The sequence below is a fragment of the Maylandia zebra genome, linkage group LG11 (genome assembly GCF_041146795.1).
Source record: "Maylandia zebra isolate NMK-2024a linkage group LG11, Mzebra_GT3a, whole genome shotgun sequence".
In the NCBI taxonomy this organism is placed as follows: Eukaryota; Metazoa; Chordata; class Actinopteri; order Cichliformes; family Cichlidae; genus Maylandia; species Maylandia zebra.
Genome location: NC_135177.1, coordinates 25,079,289 through 25,104,347, shown reverse-complemented (window position 1 = coordinate 25,104,347; position 25,059 = coordinate 25,079,289). Strand labels below are relative to the sequence as shown.

The 25,059-nt window shown below is 44.8% G+C and overlaps 1 protein-coding gene across 8 annotated transcripts in view; it reads right to left on the bottom strand.

Moving 5' to 3' along the window:
* Positions 1 to 25,059, bottom strand: part of pou2f2b (POU class 2 homeobox 2b) — a 70,017-nt gene that overhangs the window by 9,300 nt on the left and 35,658 nt on the right. For 5 of the 8 annotated variants that reach the window (XM_076890083.1, XM_076890084.1, XM_076890087.1 and 2 more), the window contains 9 exons: positions 3,366 to 3,431; positions 3,136 to 3,170; positions 2,686 to 2,742; positions 1,730 to 1,849; positions 1,205 to 1,540; positions 745 to 850; positions 561 to 652; positions 295 to 441; positions 60 to 201 (listed from right to left, as the gene is read on the bottom strand). In XM_076890083.1, the coding sequence (XP_076746198.1) occupies positions 60 to 201; positions 295 to 441; positions 561 to 652; positions 745 to 850; positions 1,205 to 1,540; positions 1,730 to 1,849; positions 2,686 to 2,742; positions 3,136 to 3,170; positions 3,366 to 3,431 (1,101 nt within the window). Of the gene's footprint in view, positions 1 to 59; positions 202 to 294; positions 442 to 560; positions 653 to 744; positions 851 to 1,204; positions 1,541 to 1,729; positions 1,850 to 2,685; positions 2,743 to 3,135; positions 3,171 to 3,365; positions 3,432 to 8,058; positions 8,175 to 25,059 lie in introns of those variants that run through there. The other 3 variants (XM_014410598.3, XM_014410599.3, XM_076890085.1) reach the window with 3 other exon arrangements.

Here is a 25,059-nt window from a genome sequence, read left to right as displayed (position 1 = left end):
CTGTGAATCATCTCTATCTCAATCTGATATTCCAGTTTGTGTGACTGCAGTGATCTCACCTGCATCATTCAGCCACTTCTCCAGCAGTGGCTTCAGCTTGCACATGTTCTTAAAGCTCAGGTTGAGGGCTTCGAAGCGGGAGATGGTGGTCTGGCTGAAGTCATTGCCGTACAGCTTCCCCATGGCCAAGCCTACATCTCCCTGATGGACAGATTAAAAGCAAAAGAAATTTAAATGTATTCACCAAAAAAACCCAAAGCATGTAGTGTTGGTGTAGAGGGGTGTCTCACTTACCTGTGTGAAGCCTAGTTTGATGCGTCTTTGTTTGAAAGTGCGGGCAAACTGTTCCAGCTCTTCGAGGTCACTGGGGTCCTCGGGGTGAGAGGTCACGGAAGGCACCGTGGTCACACCTCCACCACTCACCTCCACACCCTTATCTCGCTGCAGCGGGAGGAGTGAAAGTGAGAGTGAGACAGAAACAGAAGTGTTTGTTAATGACTCGTGCTGCTGAGGCTGGGTTTTTCTTTTCCACTGACTAAAGCTTCAAAGTTTCCTTGTACCTGTGCCTGAAGCCCCATTCTAGTCGGAGCAGAGAGCAGGCTCCCTTGGTTTTGCTGAGGTAGCGGAATAAGATTTGGTGTCGATAGGAGTCCTAAAGAAGAAAAGCAAAATATGAGTTCTGTGTATAATTTGTGTCTAAATGACTGTATCTATAAGTTATTCTGCCATAAAGGGCCTCCCCACCTTGCTGGCTCTGCTGTGCCTGTGGAAGGAGGAACTGGGCAGGAGACGGGAGCGGGTGGCCGGGGACCAACACCAGCTGCTGTAGCTGCAGCAGCTGCTGAATGTCCTTTCCAGTAGAGAGAGAGAGAACGGATACATCAGACAGACAATAAGATTTTGCAATTCTACAAGCAGAAGGACGGCTTAGTCACATCAAAATGTGCTAGTATGTTATATACGGTTCCTCCAGCTCAGGAAAGGAGGTATATGAAATGTATACCAACAGAACGCGTAGAAGCGAAAGGAAAAACTTTTTCTGTCACGTCAGAGTTAAGAAAAGGAAAATGTGTGCGTTCATGCAAGGTGGAAACTGTGAATCACGAAATCTACAGTAGACATGCATTATGAGCTGCTCCATGGATTGATAGCGGCTCCTCAATCACGCCGCTCATCAGGAAGTGGCTTTAACGGCAGCCAGTACCTGGGCAGTGAGCTGGATTGGCTGGGAGAGGGTGAGCTGGGATGGAGGAGGTGGGACAGGGACGCTTTGGGCGCTCTGCTCCTGTGTATTCTGTCCCTGGGACTGCGACTGAGTCTGCTGCCCCACTTGCTGCTGTTGTTGTTGTTGCTGCTGCTGCTGCTGCTGGGCTTGCTGATTGGCTGCTGCAGCTGCCTGAGCTTGCTGATTGGCTTGGGCGGCTGCGTGGGCAGCGTGAGCTGCATGGGCTGCATTGGACTGCTGCACAGCTGCAGCCAGGAGCTGTGCTTGAGCCTGCTGCAGCAACAGCTGCTGCTGCGCCGGCAACAGAGCTGTCAACTGGTGGAAAGGACGAGAGAAGAGAGGAGAAGCAAGGAGAGGAGAGGATTAAGAAATCAAGAGTGGGAAATGCACAAAGGTGACAAAAGAGGGAAACAAAGTGTTCAAAAAGCACCACCAGAGGAGCGAGCGAGGCAAAAGCAAAAGCCAAGTGCGTGTCTGTGTGAGCATACTACAAGTCAGTCTTACCCCTGCTAACTGGGAGCCGGTCAGCATGAGCTGTGTGTGTTGCAGAGCAGTCTGTGAGGGGGTCGGGCCGTGAGAGGAAGGGAGGGCTGGGGACATGTCAGCACACTCCTCCATCTTATTCTAAGATGAAGACATAACAGCAAAGCATATACAGAAATGGAAACACGGTTAGAGGGCCAGCGCTAGAATTAAAGCTCGATTTGATATAAACGTGTTTGTAATTATCCAATCGAGACTATGCAAGCAAATGCCATCCTGTCACAGATATCCATAAGTTAGGAAAATATTAAATATCTTTGGATAATATTGGACTAATTAAGTGCTACTTTAACTCAATTCTAGAGCATGAGACTATAAGAATTTATCCATGTTTAAGACACATAGCTCACTAGGATAAATCATTTGAATGTCTTAAAGCGTGCAATTTCCTCGAATGCTTCAAATGTGTCCCCAGTCTGTGTGATAAAATACAACTCCACTAGACTTTTTTCCCCTGTCCCATCCTTCTCAAAGAGTTGATCTTTCCTCCCAGACCCAGCCATGTTCAGACAGACAGAGGGGATCTTTTCCAGCGTACCTATTTGAATATCTCTTGTGGTATGCAAATAGGGAAGATTTTACCTTTTGGTGAGAAGTAATATTTCAGATTTACTTCAGTACTGAAAAGGCTTTGTGAAAAACACGAGTGCCATCATACTCTCTGCTCTTTGCAAACGTGTTTACATTGGGGACTGGGTGGAGAGTCGACACATTATCAACCTCAACGTCGAGCGTGACAAAAGAGTAATTCAGTGCATAGAAATGAACACAAAGCTGAAGCAGCCGTACCGTCAATAAAACCCAGCGTGTGACGTTGAGACACAAAAGATGTACAAACGCAAACACAGGCTCAGACACACACACACACACACACACAGTTCAGTAATGTGGACACACACGCAAAAGCACACACTCACCTTGGTGCTGCTCAGGTTTGGTGACAGAGGAAAAGGACAGGCTTTCATTGACTGAGTCTAGAAGAGAAGAATTAGACACAGTCTTAGAAATTACTTCAAAATGCATCATATTCCATCTCTGCTAAAAGAAAAATGGATATCTGGATTCCTGACTGTGTGAAAAGTTAGCTTGCGATGTTACTTGCAAATAACTGAGGGACTAATCGATGGGGGAAGTGATGGTTAGTTTGTCTGGAAGTACCGACTTTTGGTGAAAACAGATAAAAAAAAGAAAGGAAAGGCAGGTTTGATGGAGCTCTTTTATCAAAATGTTGCAAGTAATTTTTTTTTTTTATGTCAGACTCTGTGCTGGAGTGTGTGTGCAACACTGAATCTTCTTCTTAGGTGGATCAATCAGAAAAAAGATGAAGGGGGGGGAGATGAAGGTAAATACACAGGAGTAACATGTACCTGATGATTTGATTCTGGTCCATTCCGCTCTGAATCTGCGTGGGTGGCAAAGGAAAAAGTGATAAATGACATCTTCATCACTGCATCAACTTACAGCTGCAATTTCCGAAGTCATGCATGTGTCGCTCTTTTTGTTTTTTTGGTTTTTTTTAACATATATATTCCGCATTAAATCACGTGTACGTGTGGGTGTGTGTTTGCCGTCTGCCTCTCAGACCCTCGCCGCTTACCTGTGCCCTCCAATGGTGAGTCAGCCCCGACTTTTTCAGCCTCTCCTGGCTTTGACATCCTGATATCTGTAACAGGAAAGCACGCAGATAAACAAGTCAGACAGGCTGACTCCTAAATATGTGTCAGATAAAAAGTGCAGAGAGTGACAGAATAACAGAAGAAGCAAGCGGAGACAATCTAGATGACAGAAGGGAAAAGAGTACGGCCAGGGCGCTCATCTCAGATAGGTTAGGGTTAAATGTTTTCAGGTCACAGCCTGAGCCTACACACTGTACACCACACAATGTAGCTGAATCATTCACTGAGCCCACATTCATTCATTCTTTCTTTCCAATTAGTGGTTTAACATAAGAGTAGGTTGACCCAAGGTGTCTGCTGGTTCTAAATTTAACTCAAGGTGTTTACGTGGGAGACTTGGTGTACTAAAAATGTCTCACACTGTGTGTCACTCATTACAAGACCACATCACTTCCTGGTTGAATTGGGACAGTCCCTATAGCAACAGCAATGAATGGAGGGAGACAATAAGCTAAAGTCTTTAATTACTTTATTAGCACAAAAACACGGGAGCATTTTGGTAGCAGGGTGTACAGGAAAGATGGGACTGAAGATAATTAGTGTGGGTGAGCGGGTGTTTATATATAACTACACACACGTGTGTGTGTGTGGGTGTTTCTCTAGCAGTTTTCTTTCTATGTTACAGTACAACAGTACCATTTCATTATAAAAGCCTTTTTATTTGTCTGAAACCACAAACTGTTGTGTCCATTTGAAACCCTTTTTTCCCCTCCTGCTCTGACTCCTTAACATGCGCACACACAAACACACACAGATACACAGCGCTACTTCCCTTTTGTGAAAACATGCAAATCTGCCCAACGACCAACTAATTATATCTGCCACCTGCATAATAAACTCTCAGTCTCCCTCCTCCTTTTTCTCTCTACTCTTTCCCCCCCTTCCTCTCCTCTTTATGTCTCCTCTCTTCATCCTGTAGTCTCACGGGCTGCACATGACATAAACTGTACATCTTCCCTCTGCCTTTTATCAGCATGACACCTTAAATATAGAAAATGTCCAACAAGCAAGTGGTCAAGCATTGTTTTCGCCATCAGGGGGCAGTAATCACACACGAAGAAGATGCTCTGCTGACCAACACTGACCCCAGGCCAGTTTTAAATTAGCAAAGCATCAGTAAAGTGCAGTCACTAATCGTAAAAAGTGATACCGATCAAGAGTCACTCCCTTATCAGATGTTCATTCAGCTGCAGAAACACATTCGTCTCAGTGAAACAGATGTGAGAACAGTGGACTTTGGTATACATAGTGTCTTTAGGGAAAGGGGGAAGTGATGATCAGCTTGAAAAGCGCCATTCTGCCGCCAGTGGCTATAACCCTGTGTAAATACACACACACACACGCATGTGCATACACACACACACACTGACTGCAGGATTTCCCTTAAATAGCTGAAGATAAATCGGTCACCCAACGATGCGGATGCAAACATCTGGTTAATATATTATTCTGGTCAGTTTGCGGTTATTCCAGCATTTCATTTGGCACCTGCTTTCAGTGTTACGTGATGTGGCTATTAGTGAAACCAAAAAAAAAAAAAAAACTGCCCAGTGTTGCTCAACTTCTGACAAAAACCCACCGAATATGCACAGAAATAACATCTTCCTCTAAATAATCACAAATTTTTGCCACGCGTAACAAACTGTACCCCACAGCAAAAATCTATAACACACTGTAAAATTTCCACTTCTTCCACATTGGGCCCTGTTACACTGCGATCTTCAGCGCGTGGAGTGTACAATACTAAAGCCAAATCCCCCTCCTCATATAAAATGATTGCCCAGCTCATAAAACCGAAGTAATGCAGAGCTCCCAAAGTGCTGCCTATCGCACTGCGCTGCCCCGTCGCAGGACACGGGGAGAAGGTGCGCGTTGATTCATGGTTAAAAATGGTCTACAGACAGTAGCATGGTGGATAATGTGGTCAGTAATACAGTGGTGGGACAGTATATCAAGATGTAGTGTCTTTTTCTCACTTCCCCTCCCGACTTCCCCTTGTACCGGGTTGAGCGCAGAGTGCTAAACCCAACACTTACTGTCAGCGAGGCTATTAATATTAGCCTGCTCTCTCTCTCTCACTCTCTCTTTCACTCTTTTAAAACCTCCCTCTCTTTTACAACACACTGCTGCACACACAAACACAAATAATTTCGTGTTGGGGTGACTTACACGCTTTGAACATGTTTACAGTGTAAGCGGAGGACGCATCTCTTGACTGTTTTTTTTGCACATGTGGTGCAAACTGCATTTACTGCAGGGATAAGACAGTGCTTCTAACAGGTTTAATTGCTCAGCCCTGTCATTGTTGCTCCGCTACAGCATATGCAGCCCTTGGAGTTAAACAGTAGAGTTCAGAGTTGCTTCACCATACTGAGTGAATCCACAGCAGAGCAAATTTAATGCTGTATAATCCTGTGTCATGAATAAATGATGCAATAGAAAGGAACAAGGAACAACAGTGCCTGTGCTCAGTCTGGACTGTTTCTGTTATTCTCCTCTGGGTATTTTGGCCGAGATGAAACTCCACTGCAACCACCCTGCAAACCCCTCCCCCTTCCCCCCCTCCCCACCAACTCTTCACCCAACTTCCTGATTCAGGACATAACCCCAGCGCCAAGGGGGGTGTCTGGGAACTGGAGTCATAAAACTTACTAACTACAGATTTGAGAAGCCAAGCGGTGCTGAGGGTTGCCGAATTTGATTGCAAAGAAACATTTTCCATTTAAAAGTGAATGTCAAAGAGTCATGTCAACACCAATCGCATATCTGTGCCAGGATGAGACAAGCAGGAAGAACATGTTAGTGTCTAAATTGTTAATATAGTAATGATAAAATATGGGGCTGGACAGATATTAATAATATTAGAAATAATAATAATAATAAAACGATGATTTAGGAATCAAGAGAAGAACTCAAGCTGAAAAAACAAATACAGTGAGAACCTGAAGGAACAAATTTGGGATGCCACAACAAGGCCATAACATGTCATGAGGGTCTCTGCTCTTGTCAGTTTGGGTCGTTTGTTTAATCTAAGTTACTATTGTTGTGTTTTTTTGTTTGTAACACATAAAAATGCCTCATACAAGTGAATAAAACACATGAATGTAACCAAATGCTGCTGGAACTGAGAGACAAAGGTCACCACCACATAATGCCCATAAAATCATTTTTTCCCACTTCTACACAGTGTAAATAATTTTTTTTTACGGATGGCAATGATGTACTTTGACCAGATTAATAAGACTGAGTGCTTTCAAATTTCCACACTTAATTTCCCTCATTCATTTACTTTCAATGTTTAAAATGAGCAAAAATGATTAACTTTACAGAAAACCTAAACACGGCTCACGAGGTGACACATCAAAAATAATTGTACAAGATTATTCCCGATATACACGAATGTTTACCGCACTGGCTTTCCACACCGGTGCACCTTTGTGAAGCTGTGCGTTACATAATCTGGCGTGATGTGCCATTTGTTGAAGTTTGCGAGAAGGACATGTCACTTTGGTCAGAGTATCTTCCCAGAGGTCACAGCAGTGACCACATGAGGTTAAGGAGTGACTCTGTGAATGTTGTGCCGTGAATCACTCACTGATAAACCGTGAACATCACAGATCTTATATATATATTTTTTTAGAAATTCTATCTCGACGACAAAGACTGAGTAATGTGAGCTAATTGACATTTAGAAATTGTATTTCGGGTAACGGGTGAGTCAGCTAACTGCTTGCTGATCTCTCGTAGGTCGTCGGTCAACCGAGACTTTGTCTGCCTGTTCTCATAGGCTGTGCTGAGCGGACCACCCAGACGCAGAGTAGGAAGAGTTACACTATTCCTACTCTGCATTATTTGTAAATGCTGAGGCTAAAAAAAAGGTTTTTTTTACATAACTGTCCTTAAATCAGAGAGTTTGGAATTCATTGACAGACTTGAAAATGAGCAATAATCAATGCAATGCTCCATCGCACACACACAAACACAAAGTATCCTCCAGCTTTAAAGATGCACTTTATCAGAAAAAACATCTGTAAAGTGAACACACAAGTAACGGCGCTCATCACTGGAGAGAAAGCGTTTTGATGATGGACAATGAAAAGTAATCTCAGTACAGAAACACAGTCGAGCTGTAGAAGTCGCCTTTCATTAGCTGAATGTTAGAAAAGACTCTTCAAATAAACTTTTCATTACATTTTCCTCAAGGCTATTTAGCATTCAATATTCAGTTTAAACACGCGCACACACACACACACACACACACACACAAACAGAGGCATGCTACGGGCTGGTGAAGTGTCTGACCTTTCCCTATGCAAGAGACAGGCGTCCACTCATCCATCCATCCATCCATCCACCCCCCCTCCATCCCTCGTACCACCTCTCACCCTTTGATGTTCCCCAATTAGCTGAGCTTGTTAGACCCACTGGCATTAATCAACAGCATATCACAATCTCTCTCTCTCACACACACACACACACACACACACACACACACACACACACACACACACACACACACACACACACACACGTCCCTCTAACTCACGCAAAGCTTAATTGGTCTTGGTAAATGAAGGCCAGCAACGATAGAGAGCTGCACAGACAGTCACTCACCTGGCAACCACATACTGGAGAAGTCCTTTGCTGCTATTGCCGCTGTCTTGGTCATATCTGCGAGAGAGCGTATACGCGACCTAAAGAATAACTCTCACTCTCCCTCTCTCTGTCGCTCTCTAACCAAAAGGAGGAGTGTATTAAATCATATGGTTGAATTACTCTTCCCCTCTCTTCTCTCTCTCTCTCTCTCTGTTTCTCTCTCGCTCACACATGCACATGACAGTAGTCCACACCCCCCAAGCCCCACCTCCTCCCCACATCCTGCAACACACAGGAAGTAAGCCTCAAAAGAGTAGGAACTGTTCTCAAAGAGGAGAGAAAAATACAAAAAAGATAAAAAAGAAATTGGAGACACGCAAGAGGTTAAAGAGTGGGAGAGAGTGAGTGAGTGAGCGAGGAGATCGAATAGATAGAGGAGTTGAAAAGGAGGGGGATGATTGGTGCCGTCGGAAAGTGATGGCGCGGCTGGAAACAGCCACTCACACACACACTCACGCTCACTCACTCACACACTCACACACACACAAAGGAGAAAAACAGCGGGTTTGACATCACAGACGACTCTATGATAGATTTATATACTATAAAACCCAGCGGAGGATCAAAACTTCTCCAAAACTCAGCTGATCACGTTCCCCCCCCTAAATTCTACGCCAGATCTTGCAGTTTTATCAGTTTACCATGAGTCACGGCTCCCGCGCCCCGGTCATATCTATGTTTATGTCTGACGCTGGGACTGCCATTAGAGAGTACACCAGTGGGCGTAAGGTGGTCTGTCGAGGGAGGTCGACACCAACAAGAGAAGATGTGAGACATCCTCAGCTAAGTATAACAACCACAGCTCCACTCTAAGCCGAGAGGAAGGAAAAACTCAGTCACAACACTCACTGTACCACTGACCACGCCACAGTGAGTGCTACACCACAGAAACCCACAACGTGAATCTCTACACGTGATGGGTAGATGTGGCACGAATGTGGAACATGGAAGATAAACTATATACGCGTTGTTATCAGTGTCGCCCACAAGGATTAAAAGGCTAAGAGGTAAATAAGTGAAAATCTGAGTCCAATGAATGATCATATGGAAGCAGATCAGCGTGTTTCAGCATTAATACTGCCTACGGTTTCACATCTGTGTCAACGTGCTGCCCTGGCAGCAGGATGAAGCGACCACAAGGTGGCACTCTTGATTCTCTAAAGCTGATGAACGAACCATCCACAGACGAGAAGTCAGAGCACCGCTCCCCTCCCCGTCCTTCTCCCTTGGTCCGAGTTCACTAATTCAAAAGCTAACGGCAGCAGAGTTCCCAAGTTTAACCTTATAAATACTTTATGTGGTGATTTACAACAGCCCAATGTACTCCTGGATAGATGCACAGTAAGAAGTGCATACAGCACTCCACTGGAGGTGCTCAGTTATACAGAGACACAGTTTTGAATTTGTCCTGAATCACAAAAAAAAAAGAGACTGAGGCTACAGCTGTCCATATATGTTGTTACAATAAAGATCACATCAGGATCAAGACTGTGGTGTGATGGGTAAAGAACTTCCCAAATATACAAGATCATTTAATAAATGATTATTTATCTAAATTAGATATTCAACAGAAAATAAACTGTATAACATGAAAAATCAATCCCTCTGCTACATATTAAGGACACTTTATCATTTTCTTAACCACCCGAGATGATCAAATAAAACTAAGAATGCGAGGATGTGTATAAATTAGTTTTTTGCTGGCTCTTTCTGAGACCGGACACCAAACCGACACTCAGGCCTGAAACACACCTTCAGTTTTATCTGAAGCACACAGCTCTGCCTTCATTAGGAGAGCAGATCTGCGTGTCTGTTAGTAATCAGCGGTGAGAGAAGGAGGGTTTGTTTGTGAGGGAACCGACCCAACAGGCTCGTCCAAGGACAGTGACAGACTGCGCGTCGCGGAGGAGGCGGTCCACTGGGTCAGAGGTCATGTAGGCACCCTGGCTTTGGCCGTGACCTTTGTTCAAACCCCAATCTACGCACATAACTACCAGTGTATGTGTCTTTGTGTGTTTTTATGTGTATCTGTGTGTGACAGGAGTGCTGTTGGAGTAGCCCTAATAAGCGGATGGTGAATCATGTGCTCTGTGTGTGTGTGTTATACAGTTAATGGCCAAGAAAGCCCAATCTTAGCCATAATGGGGACAACACATAGCATTAATGGACCAGCAGCAATTACATATTCATCTTATTGCTAACAGCGAAAACTGAATAAATAATAATAAACAACCAAATGTGCAATATTTTGGTGCGTGTTTTTGTCGACCACTAGAAGTTAAGTTTATAAGACAATAAACAAACACGCAGTTACATGCACACACACGATCTGATAGCGGGACCCCGGAGAGGAGGATAAGGGGAGGCTGAGTTCTCTGGAGCACCATCAATCACTTCACTGTCAGACAGTTAGGGAGAAGTAGCGAGGGAGGATTGGAGGTTACTAAGATTGGGGGTGGGGGGGGGGGGGGGGGGGGGGGGGGGGTAAATGAGGAATAGTAAAGGAAAAAGGAAGGAGCTGTGAAACAGTGACAGGAATAAAGGTGAGCAATAGAGAGGAGGCAAAGTGGGATAAAAAGATTGAAGAAAGCATGTTAACTTGCTTGGGGTAAGCAGGATGGGAGGAGACGGCGTATAATGGGTCATTGCAGGGACGATTCTGAGGACGCCAAACCAGTTCAGCATCCCTCCATGGCTCAGCCCTCCTATATCTAGTGCAGCCTCGGGCTTGGAGCACACACACTGGCTCTAATTCATATAATCCATCATATTCCTCTTCGTATAGACGGGGACAGAGCACGGCTCAGTGATGGACCCACCAAGCCAACACACAGTCAAACAGCAACACTCTTATTATACAAGGTGAGAGATTTAGAATCCAGTCTTGTGTATTGTGTGTGTGTGTGTGTGTGGTGTGCAGTTTCATGAGGAGTAGCAGGATTATAAACAGTAGGTCGAGCAGTGTGGAGACTACAGAGGTTGAGGTTTTGTACGAGAAGCGGCAGGGGCTAAAACACACTCACACTGTTGGCTACCTTGGGACCGGCACCATCTCAGCCGCCTACACCTTTGCAACACCTATTCCTTTCCTGTTTCTGATACCTCTCAATTGCTCCTTTTCCTCTAGCCCCCCTCTGCCCCTCCATCCTGCTTTCACACTGTTCCCCCTCCTCTCTCTGTATCATCTCGGCAGCCCATAGGGAGCCGGGTTTGTCTAGACAGACACCGCTCTCTCCCACGGCGCTACCAAGGTTGAAGCTCAAATCTTTATCTTTCCGCCTCTCACCCACTCTTCTTCTTGTTCTTCTGCTTCTTTCGGTGCAGGAGTGAAGGGTCTGCAGGGGAGGGACTGGGTTCCCTTGGCCCGGCTTCATGACCAGATCAAGGAGCACTGAGGCCACTTTACAAAAAAAATGCTCACTTACATGGACAACACAGACCGTTGTGCAGAAGCGCAACATACAGACAGAATTACTTTATGGCAACCACTACCTCTAGGGGCAATTTCCTTTGTCCACCTGTCCCCCTGTCACCCTGCCCTCTTCTTCATATGTCCCTCCTCTTTTCCTTCAAACCCTGTCATCATCACCCATCTCTCTTTTTTTGTGACACCCCCCCCCCCCCCCCATCTTTTTTTTCCTTTCACCAATTCAAACTTTCTCTTCTCCTCCTGCCTCTTTCTCCCTCAGACCTGCTGGTCAGCAGCAGCTGTGACATCACTGGCCACTGTTCTCTGCTCGGATTGGACATTCGGCCACGTTGCCAGGCAACAGCAGTGAAAGGTCTCAGTGTGATCGTGTGTGTGGCGTGCGCACGTATGTGTGTGTTTATGTCTGTTTATAGCTACGTGAGTGAAAGGTGTGTGAGCGATTTTCCTCGCCTTGCCCTTTATCTGTGCATGAAGAATGATCAGAACAGATCTACTTCTATGCTTTATCTCAGATCAAAGCATGTAGATGATTGGGCTGCCTCGCTGCTCTCCTCCACCACAGAAGAAGAGGGATGTGTGCGCGTTGCGTTAATGAAAAAGAAAGATGGTACGAACGAGTGTGCGTGTCAGTGTCTGCACTTGCGTCGAACCAAATAAATGTGTATGTTCGTGTCGAATGCGGGCCTGTATGTTGTGTGTGTGTGTGCGCGTGTGTATGTGTGTAAGCCCCCGGGAGCGGGTGGTTATTGTATCTGACACAGCGGCTCTTTCTCGCGCCTCATATTTCTGGGCCGATCGATTCCTCTGACTCCCGACAAGACAATAATCGCACCTCCCTCTCTCACTCCATCACTACCATTATTACTGACCTCCCCAGGGAACGAACAGGGTGGAGGGAGGGAGAGAGGGATGAGGAAGGAAGGAAGGATGGAGTGAGTGAGGGAGGGTGAGGAAAGATAAGGGGGGGACACAGAGTTGCCTAAATATGGCCTATGATGATGAAAAAGCAAAAAGGGGGGAGGGAAATGATGAAAATGAGACAGGAAGAGTTGGCTGGGAGAAAGTGAAAAGAGACTGAGAGGGAGAGAGGACCAGGAAGTTGAGATAAGATGATGGAGGGAAGAGATCCGGGGAGGAAACAGTAGCAAAGATATGGATGTGAGGTGATACAAGCCAAAAGGAAGAATGAGAGAAAGCAAAAGCATGAGGGTAAACGACAGGAAGGAGGCCGGTGCGCGACTTAAAAAGGAGGCGAGCGATATAGATCATGGTGAGAAAAGAAAGGAGGACACGAATGAAGGAGTGCGGAGAGACAGAGGGCTGAACGGAGGGACAATAACGGAGAGAATTAGTGAAGAAGAGATGAAGGATTCGCACTATCTTCTTCTAATAAAGGAGAAAATAAGAGAGTCGGAGAGGGGAGGTAGGGGTGGGGGTTAGACTGAGGTGAAAGAGGGAGAGACAGAAATATATAGGAACACACACACACACACAAACACAGAAATACACAAGCACATAGAGCGATGGCTGCAGCGCGGTGGAGGTCAGCACTCAGAAATATTATTAAATTGACAAGAGTACAATAGTTGATTGGCAGGCTGACTCCTGCACTGCCATTCAGTGGAGAAGAATGGAGATGGGACACACACACACAAAATGCACTCACAACTGCAGTTTCACAGAACAATCAACACAGCATGCGGAGATGTGGACACACACACACTTTGTCCGTTGTGTGCATGTATGTGCTCACGGCTGCCTCCGTTGTGCCTGTCACTGCTGCGTCTCTATGCTTTGAATCCAGATTACAATTACAGTAATTGGCTCTCAATTCAAGGGATTGCTGTTTGACCCCCTTCACCTCTCCGTCTCCTCTCCAAGGCTGCCTCAGACATCCCCACACATTTTTGCTCCTTCCTCCACCTCATCAATATTCCTCCACCTTCCTTTCTACCTGTATTGTTACATCCATCTTTCTCTGTTTGTAACCCCCCCCCCCCCCAGCTTTTCTCTACCTTGTCCCTATCCCCCCTTAAACACACACTTCATCCTCTGCTATAACTATCTTCCCTCTCAGTTCTTCATCCACCCCACTCCTTAGCAACTTCTTTCCACTTCACACCACCATTTTTGCCACTTTTCCTCCCCCTTCTCTCTTCCTCCACCTTCACCTGTCTTTCTCTGATAGTTGGGCAAACAGGGAATCTATTGTATACTTAATTTATGCTGTATTTATTATGGATAGCTGTTCAGCGATACAGTCAGGGGGATATATTGTGCAAAAAGAAGGGGGGGTGAAAGACTGATGATAAGAAGAAGGAGGTAAGGAAAGGGGGGGATAGAGGTGGTGGTGATGGTGTGTTAGGGAGGTGGTGGTGAAGCGAACGAGGGGAGGGGGGCTAGGAAATTGGTCTGGCTAGCGGAACAGCTTTTCACCTCTCTCTCTCCCCCTTTTTCTCTCTCTCCCTCTCGTTCTCTCTCCCTCTCTCTATTCTGCTTTGTATTCTGCAGAGATGACAGGGGGAAAGCTTTATTGCTCCGAGTTTGTATCGATCGGGGCCACTCTGAGGGGGTAGGCCGGGGGACGCGCTGAACAGGCCCTTTTTCAACGACCGCAGCTCCAACATCCCCCCCTCCACCGGCTACCCCTACCCTCTTACTCCTCACCCTCCTCCTCCTTCGAAACCTCCTCTCGCTCGCTAGGTCGCTCTGAAATTCAAATTCAAGGCTCTTATTCTCAAAGGTTAGGAGAGGGAGAGCACAGGAAAGCAAGAGGGAAAGAGAGACAGAGATTGAATGAAAGAGAGATGGAGGCGTCTGGCTTCTTCCCCTGACTGAGGCCCTGAATGGAGCTGGGATCTGATAAGCAAAGCCCACAAACACAAACAAGGGAAGAAATGGAGAAATAAAAGGAGGAAAAAAAGGCTGAGAGGAATATATCAGCCTCTGTGCTCTTTCTTCCTCATCTTTCCTGTCTCACTAACTGCCACCTCCCCCTCCTGTCCTCTTCACTACTGTATCCCCATTTTGTATTTTTTTTTGTTAGGATGATTTTGTTGACAGGTGAAGAATGAGCTGGGTCCGAGCATACATAAACCTCTCTGCTTCTGTCCTGGTTAGAGGGACGCTGGGGGAGCTAGGGTCCGCTGAGAGACAGAAAAGGCCTCCACAGACCATTTTTTTAAATTCAATTAAAAAAATAAAATAAAATATAATTTTACAGAAGCTTTCAAAACTAGAAACTCAAAAATCAAACAAACAAAAAAAACCCGTCTCACTCCCTGCCTCTATTTCCACCGCTTCTTCTTCTTGACAAGCAGTGGATGAACAGGGAGCAAGACCCAATGTCAAAGTCAAAGCCAAGGGACCAAACACTTGACTCTTGCATGTGAGCACACACACAGATGCATGCACACACACACACACACACACACAACACGCACCCTTTTTATCCGTTAATGGCATGCAGAGTGCTGCAGTGAGGCTGGGGAGAGGAGGAACAGATTGTCCATCAGGGGGTTACAGGGTTCAAGTCCATGACCAGAGGGCTAGAAAAAGGTTAGGGGTTGTAGGTTCAACTCCCTGGGGGTGAGGAAGATCCCTGCTGTCTGCTGTCCAACCCCAGCTCTAACACCCCCCCACCCCCACCAACACCACCTCACAAACCTCCTCCAGGACAATATCCCTCCCCTCCCACCCACCTCCGTCTCCACTGCACTGCTGGCCTTTAAAGCCCTGCTTATTCTGATCACACACGTGTAAACCTGAGCCTAGCCTCAAGACATACTGTATTTGTCTCAGATGTACACACGCACCCGCACGCTCTAGCCTGCTCCCAAACAAACACACACGCACGCTCGCACAGGCAACTCGCCAATGCGCAAACATATTCATAAAGCTCCGGAAACACTCTCACATTTCAAACAGAAATGATTTGTTCTGTGTTCCCATCATCTTATTTTTAACCTGAAACTGTTTCTATCTGTTCCAGCTCCATCTCACTTACCCCTCTCGTGGAAAAAGACCAAAAAGAAATACAGCACAGCCTCAGCTATCAGTTTCCGCAGATCTAAGTGGATATGACATGTTTATGTAAACATTGGTTATGTATACTGTGTATATATGTATGTATTGTCACTGATATTGCTTTTGTGTGTTTATGTGCCGCTCCAGATTGACTTCAGAGATAGAGGAGACATCAGAGACTTGTGATGGATACTCCACACTGGATGCATGGAAAGGTAGATACACACATATGCGCACACACAGAGTACACTAACCTGAAGGCCTGTAACTTGCCTGGTTGGCCGGATGGGTGGATGCATTATTAAACACACAGGACTTCATATGTAGAGACAGAATATGAATGCTGCACTGGGTCCTACTGTGGCTGTTCGCTCCACTTGTCACTGTTTCAAATTTTGTCAAAACCTATTTTAGTTAATATTATTATTTAATATTTATATAATGAATGTTAAATATTAAGTTAATAAGTATGTGTTTATTTACTTACATTTGTAAATGTTCTTATTTCAGTTCTTAGGCTGATTATTAATACAGTGTGCACCATTTCCATCCACTGCTGGCTCTTCCTCATACTGAAAGTTTCCATATTTGAAAAGTTTGGTGATTCTGCACAGATCGGAAATTTCTCCAAGACAAATTCCTCTACAAACCCTAAAGCAAGTCACAATGGAAGAAACGAGACAACGGCAGCCTTCTACATGGTCAAAGCCTGGCTTGATGGCACGAATCAGAGGTCAGGTTTCACCACGGGGCAAGATGGTGAATCCATTTAGCATTATCCTGGGCACAGAAAGGTGCTGTAACCTACCAAAAACGGTTGAATCCCACCAATTAACCAAAAGGCCCGAGCACCAGGAGAGGCTGAACAGCAACTAAACCACAACACGAGCTCTGTGTGTGTTTACATCTGTAGGGCGGGCAGGCCGGGCCCCGACTCTCACGGTAATCGATGAACGAGGGAGGAAAGGGAGGCAGCGGGCGAGGCAGGGATATGTGTATGTGTGTGTACGGGGGAGGGCGGGTGGGAGAAAAATCGGTAAAGAAAGCAGGTTATCTCCCGTCATTAGGGGAGGGGGAATCCCCGTCTGGAGGGAGAGAAGGCTGGGTGGGTGAGGAGGAGTGAGGGAAGACCGGGGTTCATTGATAAAAAGGGAGAGAGGGGAGAAGGGGAGACTATGTTTGGCATCGAGAGAGAGCAGACAATTATCTGTATTGATTAGAGCGGCCCAGTACTGTGAAGACTGAGAAAACTATGACTGGATCAATAGAGAGAGAGAGAGAGGGAGAAAGGGAGGGAGGAAGGAGGGAGAGAGGATAGACCAACAGAGAGAAACAAACGACACAGATAAAAGATACATATAATGACAAAACATAAAGAGGCAGAAACATCGTTTATGGTGCAAAGCGAAGTCACAGAGCCAAGGTGGCATAAACGTTAAGAGGTGAGTTTGGGGGGGTTTGGGTAGCGAGGGCGAGTCAATGAAAGCACAAGGAGATGCATTACATTGTTGATGTCATTACTCTTTATCATTGATTTGTCAGCACAACCACAGAGTTCATTCAACGAGCCATCCAGTGCCCTCCCGTCACCACAGCACACACAGCTGAACAGAGAGCGATGGCGAGAGACTGAAAAAGACATTAGCTAAGTACACACCGAGCGACCACAAACTGGAGACTCCAGGGCACGGACAAAAACTTGGCCAGAGAAAACTGTCATTTCTGCCAGCTGCAAGAGCCACAGATACACAGATCTATTAAAATAACATGATTCTCTGTTTTTTTAATTCTCACACCCCTTTGACTCTCATATTAATTACTAGAGGTGGTACTCGTCAGAGACATATTCCTATTGCGGTAACATACACTGCGATTAATCGCCTTTTTTCCTCAAAGTCAAACTTTGTCAAACTTTGTCTGTTTTAACCAACAACAATACAATGAGACTGTCAAGCGTGCTGACACCGTCACTGAAACCTGCCATAAATGTTGCCATAAAATGGAGTCAGTCTGATTGGCAATTACATCTTACAGAAATTCACATTTAAATATTACATTTGTGCACAGCAACCTTCCTGTTTTATAGGAATATAACCAGCTGGCAGCCAGTTGAGTTGAGTCCCCTCGAGTTGTGCTCACTGACAAAGACTCATTCAGACTGATGGCACCATGCTGGCAATCTGTCTGTGTTTATGAATTAGACTGTAGTTACTTGCAGACCTGCAGCAATCTCTCTGAGAATAACGGCATTCAGTCAGTTTGCAGAAAAGTTGCTGCCTATCAGGCGAGATGATCCGTCTTATTCGTAGTATTCCCAAAGTATTTTATTTATTTTATTTCATGAAATATTGATACAGGGGCCACAGTGGCGCATTGGTTAGCACTCTTGCCTTGACAGCAAGAACAGAACTGCGAAGGACTGGTGAGCGGTCCATGGCATGCCCCGCCTCTCCTCCTATGACAGCAGGGTTAGGCTCCAGCCCCTGGAGACACCCTCATTGAATAAGCAGCAGAGAATGGACGCATGGAAATATCGATGCAATATTGCAAAAATATTGTAATACTTTACCGTATCGATTCCCCCCACACACACACATCCAAACAGATACTCACAGAAAGTTATGCATGCATGTATGCATAGCTTGGCTGACTTCCTGCTGTGCTCTTCTACAACTACACTAAAGCAGACATAGACTGTGGTATACACAGTGTATATAATATGGAAACTTGCATATCATTTGATAAATTGCTACAAGTGTGTGTATGTGTGTGTCTGCGCACGCGCCAAAGAGAGGGGGCTTTGAAAAATGTCAGGAGGGAGGTGGTGTTCAGGTAGGGGGCCTTGCTGTGGGGCCTCTTTTTGTCCTAGACAAAAACCAAAATGGTGGAGTAGGGGAGGAACAAAAGGCACACAGGGGGAAACAGGATAGTGACAACCTGTGCTGAGTAAAAACATCCTGCTGGCACGCACATGCACGCACGCACGCACGCACGCACGCACGCACGCACGCACACACACACACACATTAATCCCTAATCAGACCCCGAGTGTGTGCCTACCCACTCACTACACTTCCCGTTGAAACTTGCATTTCTTGCAGTCCTTGGCCCCATTACCCAGGCAACCCACACACACACACACACACACACTGAACCACATCTGTCATTTCTTAGTTTATTGAACATTACAAGATGATAGAATTCAGCCTCCTACTCTCTTGATATTTTTTGACACCGAAGAGGAACGTATTGTCAGAAAAGGTTTATACAAAAGAAAACAAATAGATGGAAAAAAAACCAGAACGTAAACTCTGAATGGGAAAGCCGGGCTGTATATTGAGGAAACCTTTGGTAAGGGCAGAAAATGTCAGGTTTGACAAATGACCTTTTAAACATGGAGCAGATGTAGAGAGTCATGTACACTGTAGACAGAGGGCAGCTCAACTGTCTGTCTCTTAACAGCTAGCGAAAAGATAAGTGTGACCGTTTCATAGTGTTAAAATATAACACTCGTGACTCTAAATCAAAATGTGGAACAAACCAGAGTGATTTCTCAATCAGAAGTGAATTTTATTCTAGAGAGGAGATGGTGGAAGCGTGGTTTGGGATGCAGGGAGAGGATCAAAAAGAGAAAGAGGGGAGGAGGGGGGAAGCGCACAAATGTAGCGGGAGTGAAATATACTGTAGCAAATCACGAAACTGCAGGAAAATGTATCACGAATACAGCTGAAAAGCATTAATACAAATCCATTTTGTATTAATGAAAAAAATTTATTTTATAAAGCATACCATAAATGTGGTTTGATCTCAAATCATTAACTTGGAAGTCTTTTAAATTTTTATTTCTATAATTTCACGTTAGTCTACTGTAGTCCAACCAAGGTCCATCTTTATTAAGGTGAGTGTTAAAAAATATTAAAATATGGATGTTTACACAGAAAGTTGTGGTGCAAAGTTAAAAAACTAAAAAAAACAGCTGAATTCAGCGTACCCGGGGTTAAACTGTACAGTTTCATTTTAATTTACAGATTACAGTAGGAACTAGAGCAGGGCGATATGACCAAAAATATTTATCATGATATACATTTGAAAATTTGCGAAAACGATATAACTGACGATATAACTGACACTAGACAAAATACTTTACAACTCCACAACTTTATTAGTGCAAAAAAACAAAACATCAATGTATTTTCACTTAAACAAGCAGCTTTTTTAAGTGCATTAAAGTTATCTAAAACTTTAACAGTGCAAATGCAAATTCCTTGCTGACAGTTTAACCAAAAGGCATTTCCAGTGAAAATTGGCCAACATATCCTCAACATAACCATGTAGAATATCCACAAAATTTAAAAAGAGGTTATACACACACAGTACGGTAATATTATGTTGAAGCACAGTACATATCACTCCGCGAGGCGCCTGCCTAATATAGCCGTAATGTTTTACCCATATTCTATCGCGATATTTCATTTTCTTATTGTTGCCCAACATTATACCGGTATTACCGTGAACGGTATGATATGGCCCAGCCCTAGTAGGAACACTAAAATTTGAGCATAATTCCACAGTGGTTCACAGTATCAGGTAGCAAATATCCTTTAAATAGAAAACAGTAAGAGGTTTTTAATTATTCGGGCTTTAAAACCTTTAAGAGTAGTGTGTACCAAAGTCCAAATCTCACTTGTCTGGTCTTGAAATGCATGCAAGCGATCAGAAAACCTGCACAAACCAATAACTAGACTTCCTAAAATCATTTTTGAGGATGACAAGTGGCTTTTGAGAATAAGCCGTCATCAGGGCAATCTGGAAAAAAAAAAGAGTAACAATTGTTAAAGTGAGAGAGCAAACCCCGACACAAACATCTGCGATATTTTATTGGAATTCCACCCTTCTGTTAAATCCCAGTGAAAACTGCAATTATTTACAGGTCGCTCGGGTTATGAGTGAACATCGAGCTCAATTTTTGTTCATGACCAAGTGATCAGGCCGGTCCTAAAAAGGTTTTTTTGTCCTGTTTTTTTAAATTATTCATGGCATCTGAAGAAAAGCACAGGTGTGAATCGAGCTGTGATTTTAACTGTAACACGTGTCAAACGGCAGTTCAGTGCTGGTAAAAATATGCGGTCCATACTTTACTGTTTAACATAGAAATGTCCTAAAGTGTATATGAAAGTACACTTGTGTAGGGACAAAGAGCAGCTGAGGAGATGTAGAAAGGAAAGAAATAAGTGACAATGACAGAGAGGAAGGGAGAGCTGGACATCAATTACAGGTATACAGTTATGCATGGATGACATCACTGGACCCCTCCTCCAGCCCTTGGGAATGGGTGCCTTGGAAACAGTCGCTAAGGGAACAGAGTACTGAGAGGGCTGGGGGGACCAGGGAGAGAATGGGGGGTGGACAAGATAGTTGGGGGAAAAAAGAAATTCAAGGAGGTAGAAGACAGCCAAAATAACACTGAATCAAACCTCGGTCTACTGGAAAGCGAGGAGTTTGAGGACAAAGTCATGTGATCTGGAAAAAAGAAAAAAAAAAGAAAGAGAAGGGGGGAAAAAAGCATTTCCAAAACAAATCAGCTGTTACCTTCTTCACGTCCCATTCAGCAAATGGGCCACCTCATCTCATAAAGGGTGAAAAAGGAAGCTCTAGCACAGCTAAAGCCCGCATTGTCCTCTTCCCCCGTATACCGAGACCAACCTCTCATTCACTCCAGTCATTTAGAGAGGAGAGATTTAGTGCGGCACTGATGCAGTGTGATGGTAAAAAAAAAAAACGACATGTGATAGAAAAGCAGAGATGGCCTCGGGCCAGTTTAATGCATACAGATATAATATTAATGGGGAAAAAAGGCATGTTGATAGACAAAGAGCAGCTGCTGTAGTGAAATGCTGTCTGTTAATGTATAAGGGTGACTCGAAGTAATTTTTAACCACAAAGCTGGAGGCTCTGTAAGTGGATGGAGGAATTGAAGTTTGCGGCGTTGCATTAAAACACGCCCACTGGAAATCACCACCGTGCCACTCTGACCTCGGTAAACTCCTCTCATCCCTGCAGACAGTGCAGTGTCCACACACACGGGTATGCACTCTGACTGCTACGTAAACACCTCGATCAGGGCCTCATCTACATTACTGCATCCAATTATCACATCAAAAACAACAAACATACAGTTTGCATCACTGAGGTGTCCCCAAGTTTATGTGCATAACAAACATCTACATTTTTATGCAGCATATTTGCAAAGCAGCATCATAAACAAACCAAAGGTGCAGGTTTAGTATGCAATATACATTTGGCATGTATGCATAAAATGTGATCAATATCTGTTGCTGAATAAAACATGCTGCTGGTTTTTGACAGGCCGATTTGAAATGGAGATGCTATGCTAATACAAAAGGCCTCGGTAAGACTGGCCCTGAACCCTCCACATACCAGCAGTTCACATTTAGACGCTCTCACCTTCACTCTCCATAATGCATGAGCTGCCTGAATATATATCACCCCCTGCACAGCTCACTCTCTCACACTCACAGTTCCATATGCACAGGAGCACTACTGTGTGCAGAATGACAGGGAGGCAGATACGCATAAGATAGCTGCGCTAGCACATAAGCGCACACTCACAAATCAAGCGATCCAGCACGGAAAACAACACAAAACAGCCTAAAGACCCAAGACTCCGTGGTGAGAGTTTGATATACCATGCATGTAAAACAGAAAAAAAACCCCATAAAGAAACAAAAAACAAAAAAATGCCTTTTTGTGTGCGAGGGAAAAAAAACTTTGCAGTAATTTGGAAGTAAAACTTGACAATCCTAAATGATCCGTTTTCTTTCGCGACTGAATTTTGCCAGCAGAACTTTTTTTTTTTAAAGCTTTGATTGCCATGAAAAATGTGGAGGATACAAGCAGTTATAACAGCTAAAAAACACACAGTTGTTCTTCTTTGATCAAGTGGTGTGAGACACACTGGCAGTGCTTAATCAAAACACTGGTAAGCCATCCTGAACTTCTAGGCTTTCAACAGCAGGAAACAGGGTCAGGGCTGCTGAACAACTCAGTGTGAACTGCTTTGCAGCTCGTATGTGTGTTGATGTGTAAGTTGGGGGGGGGAGAGACCATGTCAGTGGTGTTTGTGGGCTGCCAATTAACACACACACAGTTCTTTGAAAGGTAGAGTGAGCTGAAGCGAGGAATGAGGAATGGAAAGGTGGACAAGTAAAGCCAGCCAAACATCTAATGTTGGTGCGGGGACTGTAAGGGTTTGCATTACATTACATTATTATGAAGGAGAACAATAAATATGCATTTTACAAGGCAGTATGTCTGTTTTAGAAGACAACTGAATTTACTTTGTGCTTCTCTCTTTTTCTGTCTCGCTGCCCCTGCTGGTCTTTAACCTTGGCCTCCGGTGCTTCTGCCTATCGCAATAAAGTCTCCCCTTCCACGTCTTTACCTCTCCCACCCTTACTCTTTTCTTCCTCCTCCTCCTCCTCTCTGTCTCTCTGTCCCCCCGGCACCACTGTTGTCCACTGTTCCACTCATTCATAGTAAACACTATTGATTTTCAGCAGGGAAAATAAAAAAAAAGGGACCATGAATTTTAATGCCCCTATCTGTCCCCTTCTCCATCTCTTCCTATTTCCCCTGCCTCTCCCTTTCCTTCACTCCCCCCCCTCCTTCCTCCAACACCACCACTACCTCCACCCCATCTTTCCTGAGGGGAGGATAAAGAGATGGGGATCGTGTGTGTCTGTATGTGTGTGCCATATGTGTGAGTGTAAGGTGGTGGTACGGAGAGGGAGAAGGAGGGTGGGAGGAGGGGGGGGGGGGGGGGGGGGGGGGTTTGCATTTCTCATTTCCCAGCTGTGCCTCTCTCACACAACTGCCCCTCCACCCAAACCCCCACCCTCTACACTCCCTATACCTCTCCTTCTCCCCATCCATCCTTCTCTCCTCCTCAGTCCTCTGTTGTTCCCCTCTTCTCTTGACATCGGCTTTGACTCTGGGGAGTGGAAGCAAATGAAGCTCTCTCTGTCCAACACACACACACAGAGCTAGTCGCACACAGATAGGGGTTGCCCCATTCGGCAAGCGTACTCACACACACACTTAAAACACTTGCACACACACACCACAAGTGATATAATCAGGCGCTTGGTCAAGGCCTTGCACAGGCAAGACAAACATAAATACAAATGCCGTGTTTAAAACTCGGACAGTGAGCAATGGAAGAGTCGAGCATTTAATTTTTCTTCCATGTTTCTCTTCCTTTTTTCTTTCCACTGACTTCCTGCTTCATCCTGAGTCTCACTCTCGGTGCATTTATCTACCTTCAACCCCGCCACCTCGCAATCCCTCTCCTCTTTCCCCCATCATCTCTACCTCCCTCGCCCAGCCTCTCTCTTCTACTCTGTGTATTGATTTTGCTATAAGCAGTGTCCCGGTTGCGACAGGTTAGAGCAGACAGACAAAGGCAGACTTCATCAACCAGTGTTAAACACAGGAGCCACGTCCTCAATAATCACTCCATCACACAAAAGACGACGAGAGACAGAGAGAGAGGAGAAGAGGAGAGGAGAGGAGCGAGTATTGATGAATGGCGAGGAGTCGAAGAGAAAGGGGGAAAAACTGTGTTGGAGTATTTTCAAGGAAGCATTTTGTCCTTTCATTTGTAAGAAACACGGGGGAAATAGTTCACTGCCTGGATGCAATCGCACACACACACACACACACACACACACACACACACACACACACACACACACACACACACACACACACACACACACACACACACTCCTGTGTCTTAAAATCTGTGATACCTTTTATCTCTTCTCTGTGGCATGTGTCCTTTCATCTGAAAAAGCAGTCACACACAAGGTTATTTTGTTAAAACCAAATTTCTGTCACTAAAATATCGGCACAAGCATTAGCAGATTTTGAAAAATTTGGGGTCTTTTTAAGAGGGGGGAGGGTTAGTGCCTGAGTAGGAATCTCCTATAACAAGCTCATTATTATAGCAGTGAGTACATATATATGTGTATATATATATATATATATATATATATATATATATATATATATATATATATATGGGCTTTTCTGGTCTTTAAAAAAACAGTCTGAATAGTGTGTGTCTGTATACGCCAACAGTTTTCATCTCCACTTAATCTCCTGGTCTTAATTCAGAGTGTACATTGAGCCGCCTAATAGGATGTGACTGGAGCGCCTGCTGCAGCACTAGCTAGCTAGCCGCTAATGAGATGGCCGCCACAGCCAGGGAATCAAAGCGCTTCATCAGCACTCCTAATTACTGTAAACCTTGTTAGCTGGCTGGAAAGCTAACATCTGCTCTCAGTAACAAATTATGTCCAAATATAACACGGACCTGGCCTGACGTGTCCAAGCGAAAATCAAAGAGCGTGCCGTTACCACACCCGGTGATTTTATTGCCCTATTCTGTATTGCGACTGTAATTAAAGCAATGGAGATAC